The 15,501-nt window shown below is 39.6% G+C and overlaps 1 protein-coding gene across 1 annotated transcript in view; it reads right to left on the minus strand.

Annotated features, from left to right (window-relative positions):
- The window catches only part of ism2a (isthmin 2a), a gene marked incomplete at its 5' end in the record, with an annotated part of 32,067 nt that extends 17,128 nt beyond the window's left edge, over positions 1–14,939 (minus strand). Inside the window, one exon of the mRNA XM_020615696.1 lies at positions 14,851–14,939. Coding sequence (XP_020471352.1) covers positions 14,851–14,939 — 89 coding nt within the window. The remainder of the gene's footprint in view (positions 1–14,850) is intronic.
- Positions 14,940–15,501: the final 562 nt, after the last annotated feature.

Below are 15,501 nucleotides of genomic sequence, written 5' to 3' on the forward strand. Positions count from 1 at the left end.
GTTGAAGCTCATGGAGAGTCCGATGATTGTCACCATGGCTACGTTCAGTTATCACCTGGGAAGCGAAAAGAGATTTTGTTGGCTACATTACAATATATTGGGCAAATTATAAGGTGAAATACAAAAAATGGAGGAATTTTTGACAGGTAACTTGTGTTTTCAATTGCTAATGATACTGTAAAATAATGTCTTATAAACATTTCCTAATATTGTTTGGCATACCTGCCCACACACATGAGGACACACATACAGGGGCATGGAGGCAGTGATGTCATTCCTGTCCTAAGTCGGCACAAGTTAAAAGGTCATTTAAAGGCCTCAGTGTGAAACCTTATCCTAGAGGTAGACCCATATATCAGCTGGTATTAGTTTAATGTAGCTATGCATATCAGATTCAGTTGGCCTATAAATAACAAGAAACTGAAATATAAAAACACCAAACTAGGTTTGAAGCCATTTAGAGACAGTGTCACATTGCAAAGTGTTTAAAGTGGACTTTAACGTGCCCTACTCAGTGTGTATCTGTGTCACAACTATAAAGCAAACTGGCATTCTAAAGGATCCTTCTCAAGATTGTTTATATTTTAGTAATAATAATAATAATAAACTTTATTTATATAGCACTCTACAACTCTAAGGAGCCCAGAGTGCTGCACAATAAAACAAATATACCAGATATAAACCATGCTAAAACAATAAAACCTAAACAAATTAAAGTTGCTATTATTGACCAATATATCCTAATAAATTATATTTTATATAAATTATATTGCAAATTCTGTTCTGTAGCTTTACTCTAATATGACATTTGGTGCTGACCTCCAAAGAAGACTATTCAAAAAAATCCCTGTTTCAATCTTTCTTTTTTTTTTTATCACAACAGAATTGTTGGTGGTGATTTTCAAAATCACTGTTACACAAAAGCCTGAAATAAGGTTTGATTTAAGGCATGTTTAAAAAATTTAACAGGAGTCTCAGCCAATCACAGGTCAGCAATTTTGTTTTGTACTTGATTTCTTTAGTATTTTTTATCTTTTGATTTCTTCCTTGTCCCACCTCTGTTATGGTAGCCCCCCTCACCAGGAGGGTGAGGGAGGACTGAGGTTGGACTCAAGTTTGCAGACCCAGGTGCTAGGGGGAAAAACATGGCGGTAGCAGGTAAATAAAGTGAACACAAAGTATCAAAAGAACATAACATGGGAAAGTACGGTACTTGGATATGTATGATATGTAGTGTAGTGTAAATGAGCATAGCTCGTAGGTAGTGTGGTAGAGTCAAGCCAAAACGCACAGTGTCTGTCAGCGTAGCATTCTACCAACATGTACAGTCCACGTTACTATGTTAATGTTCCGGCAAAACTTGAGCGTCTGTCAGCGTTATAAATAAGGAGGAGAAGGCAATCATTGGGATGCACCCCAGCTGTGTGCATCGACCAACCAGTTGCTAATTACTGGAATGCAACACAGCTGAGGTGCAGAGCCCACAGGATAGAGAGAGCAGAGGAGAGAAAGAAGAAAAACACGGAGGAGAGGCAGCGGCCGCCGAGCGGCCCTGACAACCTCAGCTATATCCATGCTTCCACTGTCAGAAAAGCAAAAATGCAAGGAAAAAATGAAAACTGAACAAAAGAATATCAGAGGGGAAAGGATGTGGAAAGGGACAGAAGAAGGATAAGCACCCAACCATAAACAGAAGAGGAGAAGAGTATTATGAATAGGTATTCCTATTCAAACAAATCACTTTTTTCACATCTTTTGTTTGTCATGTTGAGTGGAAAGTATGAAGTACATTAAACAGAACAGAACATTAAACCAACATTAAACTGCATATTGTGAAATGACTGCCAACCTGGCATAAAGCCTGTTTGATCTGATGAAGTAATTTCACTGATCACTTTCTCAAGCTGAGACAAAAGAATCTTAGTCTTAGTTGCAAAGACTGTCTGGGACATGCACTGCAGTCCAGCAGGTCCACCTCTTTTCAAGTAGAAATGTTATGACTACCTGTGACACACTCCATGCTGATTCTTTTGTCTAGGGTTTCCTTAAAAAGTGACCATAGTTATGGGAAATAGTTTAACAAAAACCTGCATTGAAAAACTTGTCTGGCCAGACCCTCTTCCACTGTGCATGGTTTATTGCCTGTATTATCGCCCAGCTCAATATGTTTGTGTTTGTTGCAGCCTGGTTCTAGTTTAGGTTTATTGCTGTTTCCAGTGTTTGTTTTTACATACAGGGAAACAAAATATCATTTCTCTTGAACCTCATTGGAACATGGAACAGACATGTAAGCAGCACACAGTCTTGAAGGTAAAAGTGAGCACTCTAGTACCAACAACTTAGATGTAAACAAACCTCGGTGTATTTTCTTCTCCTGTTGCAAAGTTGACATGCTGGTACAATTTCTGCAAAGCAGTTTTTAAAATTTTTATGATTGAAGTTGCTAGTGATGATAAAAATTCTGTGCTATTTGCTGATCACTGATGTCGCTTACAGTTTTCACAGGCAGACTGCTACAGTGTATGGTTGACTACTCCTGTAGTATAAACTCACAGGCACAGGATTCAGGCACCATTCCTTCTGGATAATAAACACACTTTCCACCATCATGAGACACAAGGCAGCAGCGATTTCTTGTCATTTCAGGTGGACGTTAGTCTGCCCAGCTGGATGGTTGTGACTTGAATGTTGCAGTGCGAGTTTCAATATAAACAAAGATGCAGGAGATCTTCATTTCATTTCTTGTAAGACAGTTTCCCAATAATACAGAGTCCCATCTCACCAACCTGTTGTTTTGACCCACTGCTTATTTCTGTGACACATACACTCATGGGCCATATTTTTGTCCTCCCCGGTTACATTCATGAGAGGGTCAGAATATTAGGAACACCTTTGACATGGACCTAATAAAGTGGCCAATGAGTGCATATTGTAAAACGCTCATTTTGGAACTCAGTGATTTTTTTTAGGGTTTAATTGTACCCCAGAATGTCATACACAGTGATTTGGCAAGCACTCAAACTTCTCTCAAAGGACAAATAATCTCATTCATATCTCATTTATGCCCACGAGAGAAAGGTTTATACCTAATGGTTATCACAGTTCTCCCAGTTTACCTCAGATATAAACTATGAAGCTAACAGAACATATACTGTATATATATATTGTATATGAGGGATATTTGCTACTTACAACATGATAGTTTCTCTGCAAAAACAAATGCAACAACTTTTGCTTAAAACAGGGCAAACATATTACAATGGGCCTCCTATAGAAATATATGTATCTGGGGCCACTGTGTCTTTAAATGTGTAAAAGTCTACTAGATAACATGTTAAGGTAAAAGAATAAAAGACATGAAAATATGTTATACCTAGTCTATGCTGCTCTCTCAGTGTAAGAAATAAGGAAATCACACTAATCTCTTCTACCACAAAATGACTGCATATACTGTAGGTGCTAAACAGGGTTACTACTAAGAGTTTACTTCCACAGAACATGAACTAACAACATGTAAGACACAGGAGCAGCTGATTGTGGCCGGTCTGGTGTCATGGTGCGAGGACAATAATCTCACCCTCAACACGGACAAGACAAAGGACATGATAGTGGACATGAGGAAGGAGAGGAGATCTCATCAGCCACTGTTCATGCGGGGGCTCGAAGTGGAGAGGGTGAGCAGCTTCAAATACCTGGACATCTACATCAGTGAGGACCTCACTTGGACACTTAACACCACACAGCTGGTCAAGAAGGCCCAACGACAGCTGTACTTCCTGAGGAGGCTGAGGAGGTTTGGCATGTCACCTAGGATCCTCAGCAACTTCTACACCTGCATCATTGAGAGCATCTTGACCAGCTGCATCACTGTCTGGTATGGCAGCACTACTGCTATGGGCCGCAAGCGCCTGCAGAGAGTGGTAAAGACTGTGGAGAAGATCACTAGGACTCCACTGCCCTCTCTGCAGAGCATTTACCACCACAGGGTCTGTAGGAAAGCTGCCTCCATCCTCAAAGATCCAACACACCCCCAGCATGGACTGTTCGCCTCCCTACCCTCTAGCCGGAAGTTCAGAAGTGTGAGATGCAGGACTTCTAGACTGAAAAACTCTTTCTTTCCAACTGCCATCTGACTCCTAAACAGCTGGCAGGAGTCTATAATCAAGAACTACTTCATGTAATTTCACCTGTATTGTTTACATGCTCAGTTGCACATTCACTGCTGGCTGTTGCACATATTATTCTTATTATAGTTTTATTTTTCCTTTTCACAGCTGTTATTTATGTTTTGATATTGTAAATACTACTATTTATCTACTATTTTAGACTTATATTGTTCGGCATTCATTGTGGATAGCAAAGTAAGAATTTCGTTGTGCAGGGAAACGTGTTTCCTTACTGTACATATGATAATAAATGCTTTGAATCTTGAATCTTTGTGACAGGTCAGGGAAAAAATAAAACACAATTATTTCATTAGAAAATCACAAAGAAATGAGTTGGGTGGGTGTTTTATATCAGTACATAACAATTAATAAAATACATTTAAAAACAGAAGAAAATATATAGTTCCTGAAGTGAAGGTGTTTACCAGACCTGGCTTGCAGTCATCTCAACTGGTACATACTGTAAACAGGATCTTGACCACTTGCAAAGTAATTTTATCCTTTAGGGCAGCAGAGCTAGGGACTCACACCTCAGAGACGATTATGATTTTCTGTCTAATTTCTAAACTGGTTCCCAGTTAGCAAAACATCTAGATTCAACAGACTCTGAGACCAAATAATCTATTCTCAAAACTACTTCTACTAATTCTTTTAGCCATGCTAGGGTCTAGACAAGGAAATGCCAGTCAGCCCAACATTTTGGTCCTAACTAAAATATCTCAACAACCATTGAAGCAACTGCCACCAAACTTTTGTTAGGTATTTTTAGTTAGATAGATATTGGTTAGGTACTTTATGTATTAGGAATGTTTAGAGTAGACGGGGTGTCTAGCTTAGGCTGTTAAAATGCTTAGTCATTCTCATGAGTTGCTGCAGGATGCTTATGGTCAAGGATAACTAGATAGAAAGTTGGTGACTGTTAGAAGACAGGATTTTTAATATTATTATTATGACGTGTTTAACTGTAGCCATAGCCATAATATTTTCTTATGTTTAATGTCATGACATGTCACTAGAGGTCGTGTTAGAATGTTTTTTAGTTACACACCACATAATCAACAGACAATCACACATTGATTTTCTTCATGTTTTGGCTACTGCTCTGGCCAGCTGCAAAGCTGTCCCTGGGAGACGCCACGGTTTGGCGTCTCTCTCTGTAGAATGGGATTAGCCCGAAGTGATATAATGTATAGGCCTGTTGTGGTTCGGGGTCTTTCATCTTTCAGCTGCCTGCGTGCAGTTTGGAGGTGCAAGATACCTGAGTGTGTAATGTTAATTTTTACCTGTGTTCATGGAATAAATCAGCACTGTTTCAAAGTTACTGGGACTGCTTCATCTCTCTGAGTTAGCATGGTAAAAAGAACTGGATGCAACACTTTGCACTGACATTCCAAGAATTAATACCATTGATTTTGGTGATCCTCTGACTTTTCCTTTAGAGCAGCAGCTTAGTGAAATGCCTCAACTGTTGTACAGATTTAAATGAAGAACAATGATGATGAAATATCCACATTAACCAGCTGGTTGACGTTTTAATTTATTGAGAGATATACCCCAACATGATGGACTGGCAGAATGTGGTACCAAGGTTAATGGTTCCTGAGGTGGAATCATAATGACTGAGGTGATACATTGATTTTTCTTTAGCTTCAGGTCTAATTTTGTTTCACAGATGTTGGCATATTAACACACTAAACTTCATCATGAAGACAATGATAAATATTACCTTGTAAACATGCTGATATTAACTCAACACACTACTGTGTCTAAGTAAACCGACCTGCTAGCATGGCTCTAGCCCCTTGTTTATTAGTAAAGAGTCATGTAAACTAGTGGTTCCCAGGATAGATACCTCCCTGAGGTGCCTTTAGAACAGGTCAAAGGTGCTGCAAGATTATGTTTCTTTAGAGCACATTAAGAATGGCAACATTAACTATGTTCAAACTAATGGAACAAAAAACACGGTAGCTGATTAAAACACTGCAGCTAATGACAACTCATTGTTGCCAGGTGTTAAATAACCTGCTTTTCCAGCTTGGGAGGTCGACATTTGATTAGCAGCTTCTCACGTTTAGCTTGACCACCACTTTCACTGGTTAAAATAGCAAGTATTTTACAAGATTTGTACAAATTACACACAGTTAGACTGCAGTTAATTAACAGTAAATCAGTACCAGCAAAAATGAAACATAAGGATAATGTTCTCCCTTGATGTTGGTGTCTTATTTTTAAGGCTGTGTACATTGATTTCCACTGAAGTGGCAGTTTCTGTATTGTTAGCTAATAACATGATAATACACTTCTTTGAGTTTTAGCTATTTAAAACACATTCATTACTACTACCTTTGGCTGTTCCTGTTAAGGGCCGCCACAGTGAATCAAGTGTTTGCATGTATACATTTATCAAGCATTTTACGCCAGATGCCCTTCCTGATGCAACCCAAACTGGGATATACAGTATATGCACTCATGTGGACAATTTAGACTCGCCAATCAACCTGTCTTTGGATGACTTCCTCCCGCATGTCTTTGGACTGCGGGAGGAAGTCGGAGTGCCTGGAGAGAACCCACGCAAGCGCGGGGAGAACATGCAAACTCTGCACAGAAAGGCCCTGAACCAGTAACCTTCTTGCTGTGAGGCAACAGTGCTAACCACCGTGCCACCGTGCTGCCCCTTAAAACACATTCACTGATTCATAAAAATTCCAATAAATAAAGGTCTCCAAATTAGATCCCTATTTGATAAAAGGTTATTCAAATTCTGTAACTCAGAAGAGTCAAACATATTAACAAGCCCATTTCCTTTAGGGTAATTAGACATCTGGAACTGAAAAACAGCTACAGAGACTTTGGTAACTGCTACTGTTTTTTTTTGTGTGTGTGTTTGTTTGTGTGTGTGTGTTATGCGCAAGATTTTTTTTATGCGTGCATACTGAATGTAGGACATGCACAGTGCAAGTATTTAGAGCTCTGTGTATTCTCTTAGGCTGAGCACAGATTCATGCAGTTAAAGAACTAGCTATGTAAAAAATCTAGAGAGACAAAGACTTCAGCACATGATGTGGATCATCACATAAAGTATACATTCTGATACATTGATTATAATATACAGTTTCATCTTGGGCTCATCTAGGGTGCAGGACATTTGAGAATTACCCATCCTGCACAGCTATTTCCACAATAAAGTACACAAGTTGAACCTGAACTGGCTCAGGAATTTGACGCCCTCTGCAAAATGTGGCCTCAGCTTCAACATGCCTCTTGGGTGGGTGTAGAGGGGATGACTGTCCATTCAGGATTATTTGGTTTACAAAGTTGCACCTACTCTTTCATAGCCCCTGTGACTTTTTCAATGAATGTACCCCCTCTGAATCACACTCAGTATCTCCCTGTTCATATTGCTGTTCCAGAGATCGGATAAGTAAAGTGGCTGTTTGTGCGTCATATTGCAGCCCTGGACCAAGTCAGGCTCCACGGCTCCCTGTGAGCAACATAAACCCATGTAATAAAAATACTGAGCTCAGAGCGAGGGCAGAGAGAGAGTGGGGCAGAGAAAAGACGTGCGCACACACACACTCATGCATACACATATGTAAATATAAATGTATAAATTTCAGGGGGTAATGACACACTGACTTTCTTGCACAGGGCAGGACATTATCAGTAAAATGTATAATCAAATATTAGTGCATTTTAGGTGTACATATTTTTCATGAAAACACACTAATCAAAAGGTATTTAGTGTAGATCAGCCACGTTCTGGCTGTGCTCAAAGCGTAGTTACTATATAGTACATGTGAAAAAAATCTCTGTTGCTGGAGAGAGGGAAGGCTATGATGGAAGGCTTTGAGTGTTGCCATTCAGAACACATATAAACACATTTGCCTTTAGATATGGTTATCATGGTTAGTGACCTATGCTTCCTGATTTTGTGTGGTTTTTTCCCCATTTCTCCCTGCCATTCTGTCATGTCATCTGCACCAGTGTAATCATTATTATCACCTCCACCCATTGCTCCTTATTTCCCGGACTCGTCTCCCATATATACGCCCTCTTTTCATTAGATCCCCGCTGGTTCGTCTCTCGGACTACACCCATGCTTTCATGCTCTCCCGTGTTCGTCCGTGTTCCCCCGACTCACTACCTGACTGTCCTGCCTCATTTTCCTGGTACCTGTACGGTACACTCATCTTGTCCCTGGCTGTATATCTCAATGCCAGATTCACCTGTTGAGTTAAGCTATGATTTACTTACCTCTACTTGTATAATAAATTAATATTCTGTCTAAGCCTTTGTGTGGTGCAATTTGAGTACCCATTCACACAGAGCTCGCTCCTTAACACTGTCAGTGAACATGGTTCATCAATGCATCTACAAACACAAGTTACAACTCTACTGTGCAAAAACAAGGTCAGGTGCACTGCCACGTTCTCTGGGCTCAAACTCATTTAATGAGTCAAAGTTTAAAATTATTTTTGGAAATCACGAACACATGTCTTCAGGGGCTAAAAAGAAGAGGGACCATACGGCTTGTTATCAGTGTACAATTCAAAAACAGCATCTGTAGGGCTATTAGTGCACACAGAATCAGTACTCTAACTATGAAGGCACATTAATGTTGAACCATATGCTGCCATCCAGACATAGGCCTGCGAGAGGCACAGCGCAAAACTTGGGTTTAGACTCCAAGCACAAGATGTATATTGGCATGTTAAATGGTGTTTTGCAATTTTGGTGACCACGGACATAGCGCACTTTGGTGCGCAGCCCGGTGTTACTGAGTGCAATTTGGGTGGGGATACCTACAGAAACCTGACTGACTGACTGATTTCAAGACATGGAAATAGATAAGAGGAAAGATTCTTTCTCTGTATCTTCTCCTGCCAGTTACTGTATATTCTCCGTTCATAAATTGACCATGACAAACTATGTACAATATGTAGAAGTACTGCAGATAAATACTGACTCAGTAGTCTGCTGATATCACTGACCAGCTTTTGTATGTGGAAAAGAGAAAGTCTCTGGTCCTGGAACCAGCAGCTATTATATTCTGTAATTTACTCGCAGCTGCTCCATTGTATGAGATCCACAGGGTCCTCACATGTAACTTTATAAATGTTTCACAGTTTTTAAAATCATATTGTAATCACTTAATTCTACTTTTGTGCAATACTCCCCTTGTTTCCCATAAGTGCATCACATAAACCTGAGTACTGGTGAAGTACTGCTCCTGTGGCAGAGGGTGTGTTGTAAGACAGCTCTTCAAAATACAAATACACAAACATAAAGGATTAACTCAGCAGCTGTGACACTCTACAGAGTGTAAATTAAACTTCAGTTTTCATGAAGTGGACACAAGAACAGTGGAATAAAGAATTACTTGCCATCCATACAACACACCTATTGAAATATGATTAAGACCTATTTAAAGACTGCATATGAGTAGACATTACACTGCTGGTTATTAGTGCACACCGTGTGAGATTTAAAAGCAGTGTTCAGTGTTTTTAATGACAAACAATAAATGTTGGTTATAAAATGCGCTATTGAAATCATCTTCAACATTGCCTGTTCGTTCACTAATCTCTGACTTACAAAATAACTCGTGCTGATCCTGATCTGACCCCTGTGTGTGTGTGTGTGTGTGTGTGTGTGAGAGAGAGAGAGAGAGAGAGAGAGAGAGAGAGAGAGAGAGAGAGAGAGAGAGAGAGAGAGAGAGAGAGAGGAATTTAAACCAGCAGTGCAGGCTTACGTTGGATATCTCAAAGACAAAAACCTTCGGCCTGTCTCACCGTTGTCAGAAATGTTACAAAGCAGTCAGTTGATTAATGGAGAAAATAATCAGCAGGTTAATCCCTAATGAAAATGATCAGTAGTTGCACTTGGATACAAAACAGTTCAGCAGAGCTCCACCTCAACCAGCTACAACAGTCAAATCCTGCTTTTACATCAGAGCATGAGGGACAGGCTGTTAATGTAATGATATACTTTATAAAATGTTCTGCATTGAGTAGCCTCCTAATACTTTAAGTACATTTTTGTGTTAATATTTGCTTTGACAGTGGTGTGGTGGGTAGAGCAGTCGAGTTCAAGGTTGAAGGTTCAAATCTCAGTGTCTGAAGTCCACATGTCAAAGTGTCCTTGGGCAAGACGCTGAACCCGCTTCCCCCCCCCCACGCCTTTGCCCTTGATGGCGGTGCATATGCACGCAGCAGCCCAGGGCCCTCGGCTCCAAATGTAATTTCATTGTACATGTCACAATAAATAAAGATTCCTACTTAACATTATTAATGCAGGACTTTTTGTAACACAGTAGGCTACTTTTACAGTGTGATATTAGTACTTTTACTTAAGTAAAGGATGTGAATACTTTGTCTACTACTGGTGCTCATGCAAACTAACATTCTTTAATTATATAATATTTTACAGTTATATACTTTTTTAAATTATCTTTATTCTTTAGGGTTAATCTAATGCTGCAATCCAGCTCAGTCAACTGGCACAGTCACTTGGAAATAAAAATAAATGAAAAAACTAAACTTTTTCGTTCTTCTGAGGGTTGTTGTAGCTGATAATAACAGTGATTGTGCAATACCATAATACTGTGAAACCATGATATTTTCAGAGCTAGTTATACTGTGAAAATCTCATACCTTTGCAACCCTACTCACAGCGCAGGTCTGCTTGTGGTTTTTGGAGCCCACAGAAGTAGAATGGGAGGCAGAGCCTTTAGCTATTGAGCTCCTCTATTGTGGAACCAGCTTCCAGTCTTGGTTCAAGAGGCAGACACTCTCTACCTTTGAGATCACGCTTAAAACTTTCTTTTTTTGATAAATCTTATAGGAACTGCAATAGTCGGCGCAGGGATGGTTTGAGGAGCACAACAACAAGTTCAAGGTGTTCACTCAATCCAACTGAGCATCTGTGAGATGTGCTGGGCAAACAAGTCCCATCCATGGGGGCCACACTTTGTAGGAATTAAAGAATCTGCTGCTGACACCTTGGCCGGTCAGAACTGTCTTAATATAATATTGTTGCCTTCAATATAATCCTTGTAGGACAGTGAGGGAGGGTAGAAAGGTACTTAGCATGTTGCAATATGTCTTCTGATATTTCATGGCATTAGAACACGTAATGTGGCTGAACAGGGATAAGACTGTTCCCCTCTTGCATCTTGGTAACTGCAAGGGGGGCCTGGGCTGTCCTGTTGCCACTGAATATATTTAACTGTACCAGTGGTTTGTAGTCAGCAGGACAGCCTTCACTTGAGCCCATGTACTGGTGTCTATGGAATTATTGGACACGTGTTCAAGAATAAGTTTGGTTTAGTGTACCATCCCTCAATTTTAGGCCCAGGCTTAGGGTTGTCCCATGGCCGTCTCTCCTCTCCTCTCCTCTCCTCTCTCTCCTCTCATCGCCTCTCCTCTCCTCTCCTCTCCTCGCCATGTATCTACAGTATATGCCAGAGTTAAATGTCATTAACTTTGTGTCTCCTCTCTCCCATAGTGTCTCCTCTCTCTCCCTGTACTTTTCTGCAGGTTGCCCTGGCTCTGGAGCTCTACGTTTCTGATGAGCAGTCACCGGCCACATCAACCTCCCCAGTGTTTGATTGTTTGTTGTTGTGTCTTGTTGCTTTTCTTTTCTCTCTCCTCTATCCACTTACCCCAACCGGTCGAGGCAGAAGGCTGCCCACCAAGAACTGGGGTCTGTCGGAGGTTTCTTCCATTAAATGGAGTTTTTCCTCCCCATTGTCGCCAAGTATTGCTCAAGGGGGGTTTGTTGGGTTTTCCTCTATAATAATAATAATGATAGTATTTATTTTGTAAAGTGTCTTGAGATGACCTTTGTTATGATTTAATGAGTGCTTTACATACTGCTGGGTAGGTTGTAAATTTCCCAACAGGAATCAATAATGTCTGATTATACTGTGTTTTGCTTTATTCATCTGATTTTGAAAAGTGATCAAATGGTAATGCAGTAAAAAGTACAACATAGACCTATGAAATGTAGTGGTCTAAGGATGAAGCAGCAGAAAGTGGAAACACCCAAGTAAAGTACTGATAACTCAAAATTGTATTTAAGTACAATACTTGAGTAATTGCACTTAGTTACTTTCCACCACTAGGTCATAGTGTCCTTCCTGACAGCTTCACCTATTGTTTCATAGCTAAACAGCTGTGGAGATGCAGCTAGGTAGTTGTTGATCTGTTGTGTTTTAGTTGATCTGTTGTGTTTTAGCAAACTAGATGGTGACCTATGGGACTTTATCTGGTAATGTGAGAGAGAGAGTGTCTCTAAAACACCGATGAAATACAGAATACACTTGCTTGAGAATATGACTTGGCATCCTTTTGAAAACACAGTACTATTGTATTGTGTTTTGTTCCTGCCACATCCATTTAGAATCATGCAAAAATAAAATAATACTTTAAAAAACTAAGCAACTGATTGTTTTTTAAAGTATTAGGTAATGACATAAATTAGCTTTAAAGATCCTACAGTGAAACTTTCTGCTATGGATAAAATACTATTGAAAATGAATGCAGGTCATTTTTGACCCGTCTTGTGACTTAAAAGGTGTAGAATATGTTGCATATTAGAGGGTTAATATTGTGGTGTTGTTGATTATTCAATGGCTATGTATAAATTACAGCTGCAGCTGAAACATGTACTCTCTGTGGGATTGTGCATTTTGTGGAGCTTAAATGAATGAGAACAACGAAAACAGTTCAAACACAATTCTGTTCTTATTGTTTTAGCTTCCTCTTGATGCAACAAATAAAAGGTTTCTTTCAAGCAAAATAATGGGCAAAGCGTGAAGACTAACAAATCAAACAATCCTGTTTACACTGCTGTGGCCTCTCGCGCAGTCCTTCTAAAAGTGGTCAAGCTATGTTCTAACATATTATATTTAATGCTCTTAATGTTTCTTTTTGCCTATGTAAAGGATTTTCAGTTACTTCTTTGTATGACATGTGCTGTATAAATAAAGCTGCCTTGCTTTGCCCTGCCTAATGAAACAAAGATTTTACACACTGTATACAGTATAAGCTAAAATCACTACAGAAGAAAATACACAAATATTACAACAAACTTCTCATTTTCAACCAGGTACCACAAAGAAATCTGATATGGAGGACATGGATAGGACACTTCCCTATAGTGTATAAATGAGTAAAAACTAAAGACTAAAGAAAGATTTGCACATAATTGACTTGGTTCAGGAGAAGAAGCAAAAACAAGGAGAGGGATATCTTCTGTTTACCTCAGTATATCATTGGCTGACATGGTTACATCTACAAATGTTCAGGATAGCTACTAGATTTTCATGATATGATAACCATCTCAGAAAATATCACGGTTTCATGGCATTACAGTATTACACAATTACTATTATTATCAGATACAACAACCCTCATATGAATGAATCAAGGAGTCTTTTCATTTTTATTTTAAGTGACTGTGCCAGTTGGCTGAGCTGGACTGTAGCACTAGATTGACCCTAAAGAATCCTTTACTTAAGTAAAAGTAGCTTATTCTGTTGCAAGTAAAAGTCTGTTACAAATAGTCTTGCATTAATAACGTTAATCAAAACCAGTTTTATTGACCAGGTATGTTGAACACATGAGGAATTTGACTCTGGTACAGTGGCTCTCAGTGTGTATGTGCAATGTTCTTCTGTAAGGCAGTGAGTAGACAAGTAAACAAGATAAGCCTGAGAGAACAAAAAAAGGAAAGAAAAGGAATGTATAAACAAGAAGAAGGAATGTGCATTAGGAAAATAAAGATGGAATACTTATAAATATGGAAATATATATACATTACATTGTAACTAAGTATGAAATAAAATTAAGTATTAAGACAAAACTTTGCTTAAAGTACATTTTCAGCCTCTTTTTCTGCCATTTGTCTGCTGCATGCGTGCATGTGTCTCCCGTTGCGGAGTCTGACAGGCAGTCGGGGAAGAAAGGTGCACAAACATTGCGCTTTTTCCTTCAGTACCGGTAATAAGCAAGTGTGTATGGTAACCGTCAATTTTCATACCATGGTATACGATGTAACCAATATACTGCTGCAACCTTACTGACCACTGAGCTCTGAGAACTTACCTACAGTAAAAACCCTGACTACAAAATAATGCCATCCAAAAAGACTTGAGCCAAACTCCTGATGAGAAGCATAATGTTTGATACCTTACAGATGTAAGTATGCAAAACACACACACGCACACACGGCAGAGATAATGTTGTGAAGGCAATCATGAGATCGAGTTTCAATAATTCATTACATGGCACAGTTTAATATTAAGACTAGAAGACAGGAAGCTTCCCTCCTTGCGGTTTTAATTTAGTTAAGAGGGCTTAAAAATTAAACTGGTATCTATCAGTTTGTTAAAAATTTCAAAACTGTGAACACACAAAACACATCACATCACCCAATACACTTAATAAAAGCTTATGAGGATCATGGTTAAGTTAAATGTAATTTTTATGAACATCAAACTGAAATCGATTTTTAAAACAACAACAAAATAAAATCTCATCTTTCCCATAACCGTCAAGTAGGCTACAAATGTCAATTTACGATTTGAAATTTGTAAACTTGAAACAAACTTGAAACAAGCCTATGGCGTTACAATAGCCTGGACCCCAAAAAACGTGGGGAGGATATGAGAACAGTTTACCTCAGTACGGGACGCTGAAGCGTTTCTGTCTCTGACTGAAGTCTTTTTAAAGTTTGTGGGAAATCCGCTGACGGACACCGACGCCAAAGTGATCAGCAGCCAGAGATGCGACACTTCCCTCCGCTGCATCTTGACCAGACTTCGGTGCTGATCTTCTTCTAAAGCGACAGGATGCAAAATCCTCCAGCCTATTCCCTCGGATCTAAGAGAAGTGTTCAAACCATCTCAGCCATCACTGAGTAAAATACAACACAAAGCGACAGGCGTGCGCCTTCTCTGTGCACGTCTATAGCGCTACGCTCTGTGCCATGTCGCTTGCTCCCTTTATGTTATAATCCCTGGTCCCCTTTATTTCTAATATTGGTATGGCCATGCAGGATACCAAAAATAAAATAATAAGATTTAAAGGTGAAACACGTCTCAAAGGTCTACAGCAACTTCCAACCCAGTGACGGAAAGAAACCGCGTCCGCGGGGGTCTCACGTCCTCCTCTAATGAAGTGACATGGATCCACTCATCGGGCCGGTTTCTTTGGTTGCTCTCCGGCTTGTAGCGCTGGGTTAAAGGGACCAACCCTGTCCTCTGCCCTGGATGACGCAATGAAGGGAGTGTAGCTTGGCTAGTTTAGTTTTTTAAAAGTAGGCTAGTGCA

Source organism: Monopterus albus, unplaced genomic scaffold (assembly GCF_001952655.1).
Source record: "Monopterus albus unplaced genomic scaffold, M_albus_1.0 scaffold169.1, whole genome shotgun sequence".
Lineage (NCBI taxonomy): Eukaryota > Metazoa > Chordata > Actinopteri > Synbranchiformes > Synbranchidae > Monopterus > Monopterus albus.